Below are 18,898 nucleotides of genomic sequence, written 5' to 3'. Positions count from 1 at the left end.
TGCCTCAGACTCTGCTTCAAATTGAAAGCAGTGCATTCCCAACAGGATGCCCTGTGGAGGTTGACTCTTAATAAATCACGGCACATTCCTAGGATGAACAGTAAGGAAATTCTAGCAATATCGGGTATCATGCTACTTATCTAGTTCACCTGTACCAGATATTTTATAGGACTTATAATCTTTGAGTTCTCAGTCTACTTTGCTGAAACTATTTTCATAATACTCAAAACATTTTTCTTTCTCCCTGAACTGAAAATGACAAAAGCAATAAGATTTAGAGGGAACTACTGGGGACTACATCCAGAGGGGCTTTACCACTGTGCCACATTTTTATTTTGAGACACGTCCCAAGTTGCTTAGGGTCTCGTTGCTGAGGCTGGTCTCAACTTGCCTAAATTGCCATCTTGGTCTAGGCATTGTATGATATAAACATAACCTGCCAAATAATTTTGAAAAGTACTTAGTGTTAATATACAGACAAGGAAACGTTTAAACCTGGGTGTTGGGCAGACCTTTCTTTATACACTAAAATCATCCCATTTCAAGGAAAAACAAGTGTATTTTCAAAAACTTGTATCTGCCTCTCCTTCAAGCTTCCCCAAACTTTCTAGGGTGGAGGAGTGGTTCAGTGGTAGAGCCCTTGCCTAGCAGTGCAAAGCCCTGGGTTCAATCTCTAGTACTGCTAAAAAATGCCCCATGCCACGTATAGTGGTATGTACCTGTAAACCCAATCACTCACAGGGCTGAGGCATAAGGATCTCAAGTTTGAGGCCAGACTTGGCAATTTAGACCCTGTCTCAAAAAATCTACAAATGCTGGGGCTGTAGCTCAGTAGCAGACCACCCCTAGGTTCAGTCCCTAGTATAAACAGTTAACAACCCCTTCCTCAAAACAAAACTTTCCTGGTGAGATCAGGGTTTCTCACAATATATCAACATTAGGGAAAAAAACACCTCAGTATTTTCCAAATAACCAATGCATAACTTTTTTATATTAACATGCAATGAGTTTATTACATTTATATTGAAATAGACTAATATTTTAAAAATTCTATTTTATTTCTAATAATAGTAAATATCTATAGATCTGACAAAGTTACTTTTTTTTCCTGGATCTTCAACAATTTGTATAATTATACTAAGGATCTAGAATATCTGCATGACTAAATTATAAAAAAGTCAGGCAGCACTATTTGAAGATCATCAGTCTTGCTATTGTATTAATAGCCACACTGAAACAGTTATCAACAATTACATAGACTTGTTTGAATAGTGGCTATATCTGGATACCAAACAAGATCACTGAAAACTTGTTGGCCACTTGAGGTTTCCCATTAGTTTCGCCTTGTTCAAGTTCATTTAGAGGAGATAGTTTTAGTACCCTTGTATTGTTTCCACTTCTTTTTTCTAAACCATCTTTGATATACTAAGATTAGGAAAGATCCTTGGCTTAAAATACAGTTCATTTGCAATTCACCTACCACTTATTATACACTTAAAATTGTCATCTTGGGCTAGGCATTTTATGATATAGTATGCCAAATAATTTTTAAAAGTACTTAGTGATAATATACAGACAAGGAAACAAATGCAGAATCTCAGCTGAGGATTTAGACATTAAATAGTCATACATTAAAGTAGTTTCTGTTTCTAATGTAGCCTATTATGGATGGTTTAAGTATCAGGATAGAGCACACAAAGCAAGGCTTTTTGTTGTTGTTGAAAAAAAAATTCCTAAGTATTTTCAATTCTTCTGTTAGGGAAGGCAAAAGCAGAGTCAGAGTCATTCCACTGATAAAAGCCAATTAACACAAGTTTAGGAAAGGTCTAGAACAACAAATCTTGACTAAAAAGAACAAGATCCTAAGGAACATTATTCCTGTCTTGATAATGAGGAAGAAAAGATTTGGGAACTTAGTACAGCCAGGACTGAATAGCAAGATGTTTTCACTAGCCAAAACTAGAATTTACTATAGGAAGTTAAAGGTGGAAGTGGTGAGCTCAGAAGGGAGGGTGCGGGATTTTACATTTTAAAAAATCATACTGTCTGGGGATGTAGCTCAGTGACAGAGCACTAGCCTGGTATGAATGAAGCCCTGTATTTCAATCACCAGCACAGTTGCATATATAAATACATACTATACATTTACTTCTGTGTAATTTATGATAATTTGTCTAACAGAGTTAAAAAGCAATACAAGGCTAGGCAGAGGGCAGTATTGAAGTTTAAGGGACAACGAAATAAACTTAAAGGAACATCCTCAGCCATAAACAAAAAGCTTGGATTTACACACCAGTTAAAAAAACAAAAATTCAAGCAACCCATAATTTGGGAATCCTTAAGAGTTCATGATGAGAAACAGCATGTTAACTACTTTGTAAAATATAGTTTTATTTCAAGTTAATGTAACTTAACACCTGTGGTTTACTTAAGTGAAATGCTTAGATTAAAAACCTAGAGTGCCACTTGGTTAAAATGTTGGTGACAGATGAAATGTTGCCCATTATTGTAGCGATTGGTGCTTTAGACTACACGTACATTATTAACTCCAGGAACACACATGACATAATGCACAATGCCTTCACGCTTGCCAACCCTCATTCCTCTTATACCTTCTTATACAGCACCATAGTATCCAGTATGACACTACAAAAAGTACCATTCTTTTAGTTTGAGGTATTTAATTAAAACTGCGATTCTACATGTTATTTCCACAGTCCAGTAATTTATTTTAAATTGGAGTAATTTCAAATTCCACAAACAAAACTGAAGAACAGCAATATTTTGTTTGAATTCTCTCTTCTGTACACTCAGTGATCTAAAACACCACAATATCCAACATACACAAACCTCAGGGGAAGGGTTAGTAAATACACACAAGATTGGAATCATGGTGCTCTTTGTTCCTGAATGGAATGGTCCCACAGAAAAAGCACAGGATACAGCACAACATAAGGGCACCTGTTACATATGAAGTGAGCAAAACACACTAGCATTTTCTATATGCATAATGGGGAAACCTGCATAGGTTAAAGGGCCTTTATGCTCATTTAAAAAATCAGGCAAGTTGCTGTATGCATTTTTCAAATAATTTGGAGAGCACTGCAATCCAATGTAGGATATGCTGATTAGTGTTGTCTTTGTTGGCCTTGACAGTCTCGCATGGTATGGTCACATACCAGTCTTTTTGCTTTAGCTTTTCTTTGAATAAAAGATTTAAATGCATTTAGACAATACATATTGTAAGCTGTTTACATACACTAAATTTAAGAGAGTCAATATTAGAGTTTCTTTGTTTCTTCAAACACTACAGAGTGCAAATCAGGTTCTTCACAATAGATTGAATATTAAGCAGTTTTTCAAAGAATGAGGAGGGGGGGAAAAGCCCACGTGAATACTATTCCCCTTGGAAAATAAATTCTAAAATGATGAGGAATGTGAAATAAGGTTTTAACATAGGTGATCCATAGTTTATAGTTAGAAACAAATAAAGTAGTCCTTCATGAAATAAAGGTTACAAGAACACATTGCCAGTTTCCCCATTTATAAACTGAGAAGTGAATAGAGACGATGTTTCAGTATGAAAATAGGAGACTACAGGATCAGCTTTCCATCTCACATGCTGTATCCAAAACCAGGCTGTGGCTGCCCATATGGTGGTGCAGTATAACCATAACCAAAAGGTGCCTGGGGAGGGACTGCAACACTGGGTCCTGCTGTCAGCATCAGCTGGGGCTGACCTAAGAAGCAAAGAAAGAAAGCAGGAGAAACTTAGCATTATAAGACTACATCACTACAATATCCCTCACCCTAGCAAAACAATTACAACTTAGAAAAAGTTATGTGGGGGAACTTTCGACTGGCATAATTTGGAATTCAATCTCACCCAAAGAAGCGTCCTGCCTGAAAAGCCAGTAGTGCAGGGCTGAGGGTCAGAACTTCCTATCATTAAAAGCAATATACACGTGCACATATGACACTATTGGGTCAGACTTGCACATTAAATTGAGTGACAAAATTAGCATAGGAAAATTTAACAGGCATATTTTAACATAACAACTTTTAAATTTAAATTTAAGTTAAATTTAAATTTCTGATTTAAAATGTTTGATAATGAAACCTAATAAATTTCTAGCAAAAAATCCAGTTCTAATTTAGAGGTGGTAATAAAAAATAAGACATTCAAACCCATATTAGGTATGAAACACATGTGAGCATATACCCTCTATCAAACACTGTGTTAACACTCTTTCTTAGGAAGTTTACATAGTTGTTAACCACATTTAAAAATATGACCTATAAAGAACTTGCCTTAAGTAAACATATAACACCTCTCCCTACCCCTGCAAAACAAATAATCTCCCACTGGAATGTAAACCTACAGTATAAATGGGTCTTTCTTTTTTGTGGTTTACAACCAACGTTTATCTTTAGAGAAAAAATTTTTTTTGAAAATCAGTTTACAAAAATTTATTTCTAACCTTAATACTGATGGCTATCTTGAAATTCTAACCCATTTTCCTTTTTTTAGGTTCCAGGGACTGAACTCAGGGGCACTTGGCCGCTGAGCCACATCCCCAGCCCTATTTTATATTTTATTTAGAGACAGGGTCTCACTGAGTTGCATAGGGCCTAGCTTTCATTCAGGCTGGCTTTGAACTCAGGATCCTCCTGCCTCAGCTTCCCGAGCTGCTGGGATTATAGGCATGAGCCATCCCACCCGGCTTTCTAACCCATTTTCAATTGCCTTCTTAAACACCATGAAAGCCAGGCAAATTCAATAGGTACCTCCAAAATTATTACATTCATCCTGTTTTTATACCTACTGTCATTTCCTATCTCTGTCAAACATTGTGCAACATCTCTTAAGAATCCATGTTAACTTTATCTTTTTCCAACTTAAGCAAAACTATCTTGTCTCCTAAATTTCCCATAAACTTTTTTATCTATAGTAAAAGAAATAATGTTCCAGGTGATTTGTATATAGTCATTTTCCTTAGTAGCATGAGATCTCCAAATTCATTGTGGAAAATTAATCTATTTACCAAGTATGAAATGGAAAGGGGAAGTGATCCAGACAGACAGGGATAAGAAGAAATTAAAATGGATTTAAATAATCACTTGATACTTTGAATACCCTGTATCTCTGGAAAGTTCTCAAAGAGAAACTCTACCCCATCCACTGTCCCAGTTTGAATTTAGAGTAAGAATGTGTGCTTTATGCAAAGCACATTAAAGAGAGCCTTGACACATTCTATCTATCACCCTTTGCTCCTCTGAAAATTGAATTCCATATTTCTTTCTCAGTAACTCATGAACAAGTATTCAATTAGCAACTACGCCAAAGGAAAGTCTAGATTATGATAGTTAATGGATGTTTTGGGGATATTTCGTATAATTAAAATATTCAGTAAATGTTAATGCCTGTTTTAAGACTATCCTCAGAAAAACAATGGCAGTATGGAGAAACAGTCCTTTCCTTAGCAAAACTTCTACATGTTAGAAGCTTGTTTTATTTCTATTTGAAGTAGTGTCTCTAAAGAATAAGTGTTTGTCTAATGTATATCTCTGAGCTTAAAAAGAAAAAGATTACCATAAACAATGGGTTGTGTCTCTGTAGCTTGTTCTTCTTCTTTTCTCAGTGATTCTGAAGCATCTAATTTATCCACCTGGAGAAAAACAGATTACGTCAATTAGTACCTCAAAAATATTATAAACCTAGATTTATGGCAGAAAGTGGAAAAGCCTTAGTATGTTAAATTCTGTCAAAATAAAACAGACTAGAAAGAACATTCTCAGGCCCCCTCAAATTCAATGGCAATGTTCATACTTCAGTCAAGGTGGTTTTCAGCACTGTCATTATAAACCCTCAGGAAGGAGGGATTTATAAATGCCATAAAAGCTCACGCCAGGCTAAAACTGGGCATGCTAGGATGCAGCCTGAGGGAGGGAGAAAACAGGAAGGAACCACTTTTTCAAATGAAGTTTATACCCTATCAAAGATAATAATGAACGCATGAACCAGCAAGACTTCTCTCCCCAAAAGGACATAGTATTCAAAAATGTGAAATCTGTCTAATGATTAGACAAGTACTTGTGCAGAATAAATTATTTTCTTGCCAATTGTACATAGCTTCTGCTGATTTGGGTTACAGGTGCAGACTGAAGCTTTAGACTCATGTGGCTCCATATTCAATCTTTTGGTGTAAAGTCAGGCTGTTCATTTTAATGCTAGATGGCTATTTCCAAAGAAATAACTAGGATAGCCTGATTTTGCCCCTCTTTGAGAAGAAAATTTTTACTTTTAATTAAGTCAAGAATGGCTATTACATACTAGCTACTCTACATCAAGTGGATAGTATAAGAATAATTTTGTAGAAGAATCCAAGTGCACCAATGAAAGACACGAGTTGGAATACTTAGATTCTTCTACTAACTACTACTAGTTGTGATTTTGGCAAATTACCACATTGGCTCTTAAGTTTCCTTCTCTAATGAGAAGGTTTAAAAAAAAAAAAAATCTACAAAGTTCCTTTCAAGGGCTAACACAATTTGATTCTGTAATTCTGTGATGAACTAAAGAGAAGTGACCGTATGACCTGGAGTTAGGGAATCTCCTATACCATACAACTTCCATTGTCTTTTACACTATACTACATTTATCTTTTAAACTATATTTAAAAGCTTAAAATATAAAATTGGTATCTCAACCAAAGCTATATAGTTTATTTGTTGTTATACTCTAACACTAAATTTCAAATCTCAATGTTATATATTACTAGTGGTTTTCAAGTTCATAAGTATGACAGGTGAGCTTCAGGAGCAAAGTGTAGGGAGAAAACTTTTATGAATGTTCACTGCATTTTCTACAGGAAGGCAAATAATGAAAAAAAATCACTCACCAAAAAATATTAAATAAATAAAAAGACATGCAGACTTCAGTGGAAAAGTTATAAAAACCAGGTTTTAAAAATGTTAAAGCAGTACTCTGGTCTATTTGGAACTATTAAAATAGTGTCTAAATCTTAACACAGGTCACAGGTTATTACAGTGTTTTATATTTATTTCCATTATTTCATATTAAATACAATATGGGTCTAACCCATCTCAATTTGTCAGCAAACTGGAAGTTTGAGAAAAACAAGCTTAAAGTAGACTCCACAGTCCTTCAAATGAACTGTGGTTTGTCTACCCTAGAAAGATGGATTAGTTTGCTTTAGCATGCTATTATTCTATTTTATAGCCTACATGATAGTTTTTAATTTTATATAAGACAAATTCATAACAATCATGGAACATTAAGGACCATGTGAAATATCCACTGTTTGGCATCCAAAAATGCCATAAAATTATTCAGTTATAAAGTTTACAGCACAGTTCTGTGCCATGAAAGGTCAAATGGGTTTTTGCTAATTATTTTGCTAATTATTATCCAAGAGTGAACTACAGAGGTTTTTATAGAAAAATACATGCATGCATGTCTATCAGTGACTTCTTAGAAAAAGAAAACAACCGAAAAAAATCAGTACACTTGCAGACTCTTAAGGGAAAGAATCTAAAGTGAACACGTATTTAAAAGTCAGTGTTGGAGTTGGATGCTGAACGCAAGAGGTCCTACATGGAAGGCTTAGAAGAAATGGCAATATCACAATGTCCAGGCATAGACATAGGCAAGCTCAGCATGGGACGGGGGGAGTTTAAGAAGGGGGGGGACCTGAAGAAGTAACATAAGCTACGCAAAAAATTTGATTTTTGTATATAATGGGACAGCCTCTGGAACAGGAACATCCAATTTTTGTTTCTATTAACCCAATTTAGATTGCTCAAAAGAGAAAAAACAGAGAAGGCTTTTATGAGCACAAGCTTTTGTTAAAAGTTTCTGATCCTTGGATTTAAAAAGAAAAATTATGGGTAAGCATGTCACTGAATTCAGTTCCATCTGCACTACTGTTAAATTCACTAAGATGTAAAAGGCTTTTCCACAAAGACTGCAATATGCTGCAGAGGAAAAGTTAACATGCAGTCAGTTATTTTGGTGTATGTGTGCATGAAAAAAAGGCAAAAGTACTGAAGCAAGAAGTGAGGTCTGGAGATGACTGGTGCTATACAGGCTCTCAAGAAACACACACAGCCCACAGCAATGCTATAGGAGTTTCAAAGTAGTATGATGTAATTGCAATGACTTATACATGCTTGATTTAAAACAATGCATAACACTGCAGTTCAATTACCTGTTTTTCACACACACGCTTTCTAACTGCCTTGCTTACTAGCTGCTGAAGGGTCTCACACACAATGCATTTTACTCAGGTTTGCCCTAAGTTCCAGTGGTGACTCCAGTTTGATTCAACATAAGCCCAAGGCATTACCCCCACCCAAATTCTTTTAAATTTGTTTCAACTCTCCTTTACTCTCCCACCCTTTTCCAACCACAATTTATAAGTTTGTTTAGTTTATACTGGGATGGAGACCAGCCAATGAAGGAAGCAGCAACCAAAAGGTGCCTAAATTTGGCCTTCTTGGACAAGCCAACTAATCAGTAAGAGAGCAAATTTTAGGTTAACTTTAGGTGTGCTTTTTATATTATAGAAAGAAGTTAATATTGCTTCATTATAAACAGAAATAAACCATGTTGCTTAGCAACATTTATAGCAAGCTTGGCGCTCATAATTAAAAGCTTTTGATTCCTCTTAAATATGGACTAGCACCATAGAACTGGACACCTGGAGAAACATGAGGAAAGTCTCTTCGGAAGCAGCTAGTATCTCTTGTATCTACTTTCAGCAAAAAAATTAGTAAGAATCAAGAGATCAGAAACTGGATCACAGTCCTTCAATACCAAACCCCCACCAAAACAAAAAAGAAAACAAAAAACCCAAAAGCCTTTTAGGGCATGTATATACATACATAACAACTGTCAGGTAAGCTCACAAAATAAAACCAGAGGCTGCTTTTAATTTATTTCAAATATTAAGAAAGTCCTACTATGGCCCAGATACCCTGACAGGGAAAAGAAATTTCCTGATAGTTTGGAATCAATATGGAAACTCACCAGGCTCAGTTTTTAATAATATTTTTAAGAGAGAGACTGTGAACCAACTACTGATTAGCCTCCTGCCCTTCCTAAAGCCTATTAGCCGATTAGTAGCAAACATCTACTAATGTCCTAGAGCTCTATTATAGTTATGTTTCAAGGGACTTGCAGAGGCTTTAGTGAAAATTTATTGGGGGGGAAAAAGCAGCAGCAGCAGTGTAGAAAAGGAAGGAAAAAAAATCATGCAAATTCCTTAGACTTAGTCCTCCAGACTTAAAGATGGAAAAGAATCAACTTTCACCTTTTCCTTTATTGCATCAACCTGCAAAGGAATTCAGAAGGTGCAGCTTAGAAAAAAACCAAATTCCATATCGAGCATAAAAAGGTAGAATCAGCAACAAAGGTTTAGGGGAGAAACATCTAATCACTAAAAAAGGTATGAGAAAAGTGAAAATAAAGGGCATACTGGAAGCAAAATTTAGAATCTTTTTTAACTTCAGAGCTTACTGCAGAAGAATTTATGCTAAAGTAAGTGTGAAAGAAAGCAGCTTAATCAGCTAGTAAAATTTACAGCACTTAGGTTAACAGCAGCTTAGAGCCAGGTCTCAAAAGTTGGCATTATGCATAAGAAAAGAAACTATTCTCACCTCTGGCTAAGATTAGGCAACTTTTTTCTCTGTATAAAATGTTAATTCTTTAAAAATCTAAAAAATTTAACTGAATACAATGGCATCTAATTAGGTGGTATCCTATGGAAAAATTCAGTATACTATAGATTATTAATAGTGTTTTTCCCCATTTCATAAGGCAGGCAAAGAGATCAGAGGTAAAACTCTTGATTTTAAGCATGTGTTACTTTGGCAAAATTGATTATTTTCAAATCTTTTCTTTTTGGCAGTACTAGGGATTGAACCCAGGGGGATCACACACATGCTAGGCATGTACTCTACTACTGAGCTATGTTCTCAATCCTTTTTTATTTTGAGACAGGCTGGCCTGAGGAATTTGAGATTCTCCTGCATCAGCCTCCCCAGGAGCTAGGATTACACCCAGCCTATGATATTTTAAAATTAGGAGTTCAACTATACAAATTTTAATAAGATTAATAGGATATTAAGAATATAAATGCACCTTCCTCATAGGAAACAGGCACAGACATAAAGTCAGGAATCAATCAAATAAAAGGTAATCTATAATAATATTAATGGACATCTAAGTTATAGGAATTCATTTTAATATGCTATTTTTTAAATTAGTGAATATTAAAACAAAATATAGAATACTATTTACCCTAAGAAATACACTGAAGGTAAACATTCTGACAAATTTTTGGCTCCCTTTCTAGTCAATGTCATTTGTCAGCTATTAAAAACATTACACAGAACATGAGTATTCATGATCAACTAAATGACTTAATACTAGACAAAACACTTTTGAAAAACCTGCACATACAATTTTACATATCCTCATGATAATTGGTTTTGAATACACTTAAGAGTCATTACCTTGGTCAAATATTCCTTCATGACCTGGATGAAATAGGGCATGGCAAAATCCATGATATTGTGCCTCCATGCAGTTTCCAGGACAACATCTGGCCTTAAAAGATCATAACAGGTAAAGAGACAAGCTCCAAAGCACTCTCTTTTTTCTTCCTGCAAAAACCACTGTAGGAGCTCTTCAGCCAACTCAGTATCTTTAGATTCAGACGCATACTGCATTGCATCCTATTCAAAGGAAACAATGAAGGTCAAACATCAAACCCAAACATAAGGAACAGGTAAACCAAGTAATACAATAGAAGCTTAAAAACTAAGAAAGAGCATAGGCTCAAAAAATTTTTGATTTTTTTTTTTTTAACAGAAGTATGGCCTTAATAAGCCCCTCAACCCAAGAAATGCACTAATATTAATTACCATCTCCTCAAGTGGGGGTATAAAGTCAAATCTCATATGCATAAAACTAATACTTTTATAGAATCACTTGTAATACACCATTTTAGGGTTGGATTAACAGCCCCACCCGCCAACTTTTTCAACCTTATAAAGGCTGTCTTTCTTGCATAGCTCTACACTCTGCTTCCAACGATTGTTGCCTTTGAAGAGGTAAGCAGCAATTCTTCTGAACTCAATGAGTTCATGTTTTTCCAAACGCTGAGCAAGTGAAATATTGTCAAAGTTGTCATAAGCATCTATTGATGTTCGCAGAGCCTTTAAAAAAAAAAAAAAAAAGCCACACATGTCAAATCTATGTTGTGTTTTAGCTTAACATTCATGCCCCATACTTCTTTATCATGGAGACTATTAGATGGTAACATGTAATATGATGGCATAGATTCAAGAATCAAACTACAAACTTGTACAGAAATGAAGTCTCTTCAATTTAATTTTATAACAGATCCTCAAATTTACTGCAATTTTCTCCAGGGTTTCCAGTATCAAGACTAATTTGTCTATACAGAAGGAAGAATATGTAATTTGGAAGAACTTATACTCCAGGGAAACTCCTGATACAACTCAATGTGGTATTCAGCTAGAGATGAGCATGGGCTCTGAGCCTCAAAGAAAATCATGCTAAAACTATGAGAAAAAAACTAATTTAACCTTAACCCTATTGTATTTTATGTGAAATCCTTCACAGGAGAAAATTTATTAAAAGACATACTAGGGGTTGGGGTTGGTTATGGCTCAGTAGTAGAGCGCTCGCCTAGAACGTGCAAGACGCTGGGTTCGATCTTCAACACCACGTAAAAATAAATAATATAAAGATGTTGTGTCCACTGAAAACTAAAAAATAAATATTAAAAAAATTCTCAATAAACAAATAAATAGGTGGATATTAAAACAAAATATAGAATACTATTTACCAACTACAACTAAAACAAATTTTTAAAAAAGACATATTAATAAGTCATTAGGCAAGAAGAGCAACAAATACTTAAAAATTATTAATTACAAACACTTTTTTTTTTTTAAAGAGAGCGAGAGTGATAGAAAGAGAGAATTTTTAATATTTATTTTTTAGTTTTCGGCAGACACAACATCTTTATTTGTATATGGTGCTGAGGATCAAACCCAGGCCGCACGCATGCCAGGTGAGCGCATTACCGCTTGAGCCACATCCCTAGCCCAAAAACACGTTTTATGGGGTAATTAAGAGATCACAGACTTTTTTGACACCCGTAATCTGGATGTTAGAGGTGAAGTAACCAAATCATTTTTTCTCCTAAAGAAATACATAAGATCCATCTAAATTAATTCTGAGAACTTGGCATTTAATTATCAGATTTATTAGTCCTGAAAACCTTATTAAATTCAGACCCTAGGCCTACTCATTGTTTACAATTCTAAAGAAAGAGTATTTTCACTGTAGCATTTAACTGTGGAAGCTAATAATAACCTGAGTTTTGAGAGTATGTACAAGAATCAAAAGGTTTTACCTGATAATCTTCTTCTGTAATAAAGAGGTTGTTCAGTGATTCATTCACAGATTTGTTGTTGTGGTTCTGAACTGAACGCAAATACGGTTTCACTAGTGGTAGCTGTTTAACCTTTAAGAAAAGAAAAAAAAGTCTGCTATAAAGGTAGCATATTGTTGAAGTCTAGGCATAACAGTTACCCAGATGTCTTAATTCCCGATAATGAAGTTTGGTTTAAAATTATTACCTTGCTGAAATAATTGACTGCACGAGTGTGATCCAACCGTGGAGACAGCACCATCAGCAAATCATTTAACAATAGAGGCTTGAATTCTAAGTAGAACTGTATTGCTCTGTAATATAGTTCCACATTGGCAACCTACAACGGGAAAAATGCTAAGCAACTCAGTGAAACCGTGTCTCTAAATAAAATACAAAATAGGGCTGGGGATGTGACTCAGTGGTTGAGTGTCCCCGAGTTCAATCATGGTACCCCGCTGCCACCCCTCCACAACAGGAAAAATCCACATGTAAGAGTTCTTTCCTGAGGATCATTCTCTTTCTGAAGCCTTTACTCTCTGAAGAAGGTACACACCTTGGTAATGATATCTTTGAACTGCCCTTCTTTCCATGCATCTGTTGGATGATTCATCATGGTAATTATGGCATTATCATATTCTTCATACTTGTCATACAAAAACACCAGTTCTGCCCATAGGTGAGCTTGTTCTGCAGCTCTTAGCACCTGCATAAGAAAAACTTAAATGCTTAAAATATTGGTCTCTCATTCCAGCCAACAGCCATAAATAAATAAATAAATAAATAAATAAATAAATGTATTTTAAAGTATTAGTTTTGGCTATACAATTGCCATGGTGAAGACTGGTTACCTTAGGAATGTTCACTCTGGACCAAAATAGCTCCAGATGCTCTCTCATTTTCTGTGGCTTAAACTTAGAATACAGAATAGCTAATTCAGTAAACATGCCCATGTGGGCTCGCTCAAGTCCCAATGCTGCTTCCAACATGGTTATCAGTTCTTCAAAATATCCACGATCCTAAACAAGAGAAACATACAATTAAAGATAAGGTCTGTGGCAAAGGGTCTCAATTCATATTTAAAAACTCATGTAATCCCAATGACTAGGGAGGCTTGAGGCAGGATCACAAGTTCAAGGCCACCTTCAGCAATTTAGTGAGGCTTTACGCAACTTAGGGAGACCCTGTCTCAAAATAAAAAAAATAAATAAAAAAAGGCTGGGGATGTGGCTCAGTCATTCAGTGCCTCTGGGTTCAATCCCTAGGCACTCACTCTCCTTCCTCAAATCTTGTTCATTACCTGATAGTAGTTGATAAGTTCTTCTAATTCATCTGCATGTACTACAATATGAAGCCCACACATCTGAGCAAGACGGAACTCTTTCCCATCTACACAGGCAAAGCAGACCTAGAAACAACAGTTATGTAATGTGAATTCAAATGTAAACATGGCTAGTTATTTCAACTAATCAGTATAAAGAGCATTTTCAAATAATATCTTAACTCTTCAAACTTGTATTTAGATTACCTCTTTCCATGTTCGTGTACTATTAGCTTTTCTAGCTCCATCAACAGCTGCCTGATATTCACCCAAGTGAACGAGGGTAGATGCCAAGCGTCCAAAATTAGAAACATTATTGTACAACAATTTAGCAGCATCATACATTTTCTCATCGTAACAACGGTCACCAACCTGAGGTGGGGAGATAATCAATTTTCAGTACATTAGGAGCTTTATATCAATCCTCTTTCCAAATTCACATCTTAATACTGAAAAGCAATTTGTTATCCTATAAGATTTTTCCATGGCATTCTTCAGCTATGATATGTTTCTTCTAGTAAGCTAATAAAGTTGTTCAACTATTTAGTTTTACATTGTTTAAAAAAAAAAATCTCATCCGGAAACCCACTTGCTGGATATGAGCATTATTTGGCCCATTGATGAACTCTTCTAACTCTGCAAGGCGGTTTGTTTTAGCCAGTGCAAATATCAATTCTGTCTCCACATAGGATTCCCGAGCTTTCTTACGGGCCATCTGCAAGTACTTCACCAGTTCTTCCCAGTTTCCTAAGTATACAAAGAAAAAAAAAATAAGTTCATACACTAACATCCTTGCTTATCTTTTTGACCAAATAAATGAAAACTATTATTAATTTCCTTTTCAAGGAAACAGAAAATGATTAAATCTAAATTGTGCATTATATCTAAAACTGCAAAAATTCTATTACAACTTCTATATTATCGCTGACCAAATGAACAGCTAAATTCCCCTTTCTCTTAGTTATAAAACTAGAACTTCTGAAGATTTTGAAACAAAATTAATCTTCCCCATGGGTCTTTTTCTTTTTATACCAGGGATTGAATCCAGGGGTGCTTACACACTAAGCTATATCCCCAGCCTTTTTTAAATATTTTATTTTGAGACAGGTTCTCACTAAGTTGCTTAGGGCCTCACTAAGTTGCTGAGACTGGCTTTGAACTTGTGATTCCCCCTGCTTCACTGGGATTACAGGTGTGCACCACCATGCCCAGAATCCTGTGGGTGTTTTAAGTTCATCTCTAATAGGATGGAGGGCTAAAAACTTTCACAAAGTAACCAAGCATACCCAGCTCCTACACAATTAAAAAGAGACAAGTACATTTTAATGCTTAGTTTAATCATTTTCTGAGATCATTTCTTATCAAATGCATAAAGATAGTAAGTCATACCACTAGTATTGGCTGCCTGAACAACTTCCATGTAGGATGAAGGATCATCCGCTTTGATGTAAGAATCAATGGCTTCTTTCACCATTCCTTTCTGCAACTGGGCTTTTGCAAGTTGACTCCAGACTGCAGGTTCATTGCAGCGTTCAGCAAACTCATATGCGCGATCCAAGTTTCCAATATGTTCAATCAATACCTAGGTTACCATTTTTGAATTATGGTTAGCTGGATGTTATCCAAAACAATTACATTTAAACTGTCAGCATTTTGATGTTCTTCTTTTGTCACAGCAAACAAAGCCCACCCTCATAGAACAATGCATACTTGGAGTCAAGAAAAGGTATAATGTTTAATAACTTGGAGATTGCAATCTGAAAAGTTACCTGCACTGCTGAAGTGTTGACATCAAACTTCCGGAAAATGGCAAATGCTTCTTCAAAGAGCTCATTACTGATGGCAATATTGGCAATATCTGGGGCATCATAATTATCCAGGCGGTTAATATACTCCATAACACGTGTACGGTCAGCCTTAATTGCAGTAAGAATAAGGAGGTTTTGAAGATTCCTTTTGTGGAAAAAAAAAAAGAGATTTAACCCAGATTACATAAAAAGCCTATCAGTCATTGAGAACAATTTCAGTAGCTCTACAAGGGTTTCTGTCTCAGAATGCAGGGTGTGAAGGGTGAGACTATCAGGAGAATGAGAATTCAGGCAACTTTCCTCTCATCTGTTTTTAAGTTCCTTCCCAAAATGGACAGGGTGTAAATAAACTAAAAGAAATAGCCAGTGGAACCCTGGCTATATTTTAGGCACATACCTGTGTTCACTGAATACAGAGTTATCAAGGACAATTTTCTCCAGCAGCTCAATGAGTTCATTAGGAAGGTCTGCAGTCATGAAAGCTTTGACAGTTACTGATACTTCTTCAGGGTCCTGAGTCTCAGATAAGGCTGTCTGTACAACCTACAAAGAATATATGGAAAATAGATACTAAAAATCAGGGTGGACATTAAAAATATTAACTAATAAGAATAAATTGGGGAGGTTAGGTTGAGCTCAGCAGTACAGTGCCTGCCTAGTATGTGCGAGGCACTGGGTTCAAACCTCAGCACCACATGTAAATAAAAAAAAGGTATTGTGTCCAACTATAACCAAAACAAAATATTGAAAAGAGAATAAACTGAATAAATTGGCCTCTAACCAGAAAAAGTAAAATAGAAAGAATTAAGGGAAAATACCTTTAAATTCACCATGGATCTTTCTAAACAAACCTACATGAATGATATATAATTCTACTTTGCTGGGGCAGGGGAAATAACCCTAATTTTATAATTTCTACCTTTTCCCTGATTAAATCATTATCTACACTAACACTCATCGTTATCACTTTAATGCTTACATATAATTTAACTACAAAGATGTTGAATTATAAAGTAACTAATTCATCTATTTCTAGCTAGCTGCAAGTACCTAGATACTGCAATGAGTATTTTTTTTTTCCATGAAGGTTTCTATCTACCTGGGAATGTTCCTTACAAATGGTCCTAGGGAAGTAATAAAAAATTAACAGCCTCTATTCTTTTTCAAAATATTATATTTATACTTCTATCAGAAGAATTTATGACACATTATAATAACCTTCAATATTGGGGCATTAAAAATGTTTTGAATTTTATAATGGAGCTCCATTTGCTCTTCAATGATTATAAGTGAGATTTAACATCTACTCAATGGGACTCAGAGTTTCTATTATCAATCCTAACCTATGCTAACCTATCATTGTCTTGAATGCTTTCAATACATTTGGTAACTTTTCAGATATTAATGTTTATTATTTTCATTTTAACTACAATGAATTGAATTTTATATAATTAAATCTTGTCTCTGGAGATTTATTTCTCTTAACATATATAATATTATATGTTTATGTCAATTTATATTTATATGTAGCAGAACTTAAATTTTCTTTCTTTTTTCTTTTTTTTTTTTTAAAGAGAGAGTGGGGGGGAGAGAGAGAGAGAGAGAATTTTTTAATATTTATTTTTTAGTTCTCGGTGGACACAACATCTTTGTTTGTATGTGGTGCTGAGGATCGAACCCGGGCTGCACGCATGCCAGGCGAGCGCGCTACCGCTTGAGCCACATCCCCAGCCCCCCTTTTTTTCTTTAGTTATAGTACTGGGGAGTAAACTCAAAGCATTCTACCATTGAAGTACATCCCCCATCCTTTTTTTATCTTTAATTTTGAGACATGATCTCACTGACTTGTTGAGGTTGGTCTCAAATTTGCAATTGTCCTTCCTCAGCCTCCTGAATCACTGTGATTATAGGCACATGCCCTGTATCCAGTTCAATTTTCTTTTATTTTCATTGCCTTCTCTCACAGTTAAATATGACCCATCTGCGATATTTGAATATATGATGAGGAAAAAGATTTTATACAAAGTTAAAAAATGAAATCAACCACATCTATCAATTTTACCTGATCAATTAGGGGTCTCCTGTAAGGATTGCTTTCCAGCAGCACACTGCCCCACAATTCTGGATCCTTTCGACGTACCAGGTAGCGGGAAAGACTTTTGAAGAGGGAATTCTCGTTGCAAACCTAATGAGATAGGAAAGATTAATTTCAATGTAAAGATTTTTTATAGAATAAACTTGATTTTAAAAGTTATTTCTAATAATTTAAACCCAATTTTATTGTTGTATAGGAAAAGAAATCTACTTTTACACATAATCTTGAATAAATCACACCCAAATTTTTCCTATAAAAATTCCACCAGTAGAAAGAACAGAACAAACAGTTATAATTTCTGGCAGCTTTACTGTTGGATTCTATTCTACCAGTCTGTCTGTGCAGACACCAGTACTGCACTTTTTACATAGGCTTTCTAAGATGCTCTAATATTTCATAGGGATAATCACCTTTAATACTTTCTCTACAGTTGTTTTATTAGCTATTCTTATGTGCTTATTTTTCCAAGTATAAATGTACATATTTCTTACCTCTAATCACTGAAAGATCCTAAGTACATATACCTACAGCCAGAACTTAGTTTCTAATACTATTCCCCATTAAAAGAGATGAGGGTTTCCTTGAGAAAGGGTTAATTCCAGGACTGGGAAAGGTACTACATGAGCCTGGTGTATCATATGTCATAAATTAAGGATGTGGGGCGGGGGATGTGGCTCAAGCGGCAGCGCGTTCTCGCCTGGCATGCACGGGGCCCTGGGTTCGATCCTCAGCACCACATACAAAAAAAATAATAATAATAAAGATGTTGTGTCCACTGAAAACTAAAAAAATAATAATAATAATAATAAATTAAATTAAGGATGTGCTCAAAGAACAAGGAGACCATAACACAAAGATTAACAAAGAAGACAGATTAAAGAGGTTTCCTTTGGCCAAAACAGGGACAATCTGAGCATCAACATAAATAGCATTAATGGATTATAACCCACTGAAGAAAACAGGAAATCTATGAGTCCATGAATAAAAAAAGATCAATATAAATATGAAGAAAATGCTATAATTCAAATCTACATTTTGCAAATCAACACATTAAGAGTGGGTTAAGCAAGAATCAACAATAAATTGGGAGGAGAGGGGAGCAATGGGATAGTCTCAAGTGTCTACTCGCAAAGCTGCAAGATAAAAAGAACAACAGACATGATACAACTTAATGAAAATGAAT

The 18,898-nt window shown here is 35.3% G+C and overlaps 1 protein-coding gene across 2 annotated transcripts in view; it reads right to left on the bottom strand.

Annotated features, from left to right (window-relative positions):
* Window positions 1–2,705: 2,705 nt before the first annotated feature.
* Window positions 2,706–18,898, bottom strand: part of Cltc (clathrin heavy chain) — a 65,651-nt gene continuing 49,458 nt past the window's right edge. The window contains exons 18-33 of one of the 2 annotated variants that reach the window (XM_076871215.1): window positions 17,683–17,805; window positions 16,018–16,163; window positions 15,582–15,765; window positions 15,202–15,394; window positions 14,402–14,559; window positions 14,020–14,184; window positions 13,792–13,899; window positions 13,343–13,510; window positions 13,048–13,197; window positions 12,700–12,831; window positions 12,474–12,584; window positions 11,074–11,244; window positions 10,540–10,761; window positions 9,336–9,356; window positions 5,594–5,669; window positions 2,706–3,740 (exon numbers count right to left, since the gene is read on the bottom strand). In XM_076871215.1, the coding sequence (XP_076727330.1) occupies window positions 3,616–3,740; window positions 5,594–5,669; window positions 9,336–9,356; window positions 10,540–10,761; window positions 11,074–11,244; window positions 12,474–12,584; window positions 12,700–12,831; window positions 13,048–13,197; window positions 13,343–13,510; window positions 13,792–13,899; window positions 14,020–14,184; window positions 14,402–14,559; window positions 15,202–15,394; window positions 15,582–15,765; window positions 16,018–16,163; window positions 17,683–17,805 (2,253 nt within the window). In that variant the 3' untranslated portion in view covers window positions 2,706–3,615. The remainder of the gene's footprint in view (window positions 3,741–5,593; window positions 5,670–9,335; window positions 9,357–10,539; window positions 10,762–11,073; window positions 11,245–12,473; window positions 12,585–12,699; window positions 12,832–13,047; window positions 13,198–13,342; window positions 13,511–13,791; window positions 13,900–14,019; window positions 14,185–14,401; window positions 14,560–15,201; window positions 15,395–15,581; window positions 15,766–16,017; window positions 16,164–17,682; window positions 17,806–18,898) is intronic. The other variant, XM_076871216.1, reaches the window with a different exon arrangement.

The sequence above is a fragment of the Callospermophilus lateralis genome, chromosome 11 (genome assembly GCF_048772815.1).
Source record: "Callospermophilus lateralis isolate mCalLat2 chromosome 11, mCalLat2.hap1, whole genome shotgun sequence".
Taxonomy (NCBI): Eukaryota; Metazoa; Chordata; class Mammalia; order Rodentia; family Sciuridae; genus Callospermophilus; species Callospermophilus lateralis.
Note: the sequence above shows the minus strand (reverse complement) of the source record. Positions and strands in the feature narration are given on the sequence as shown.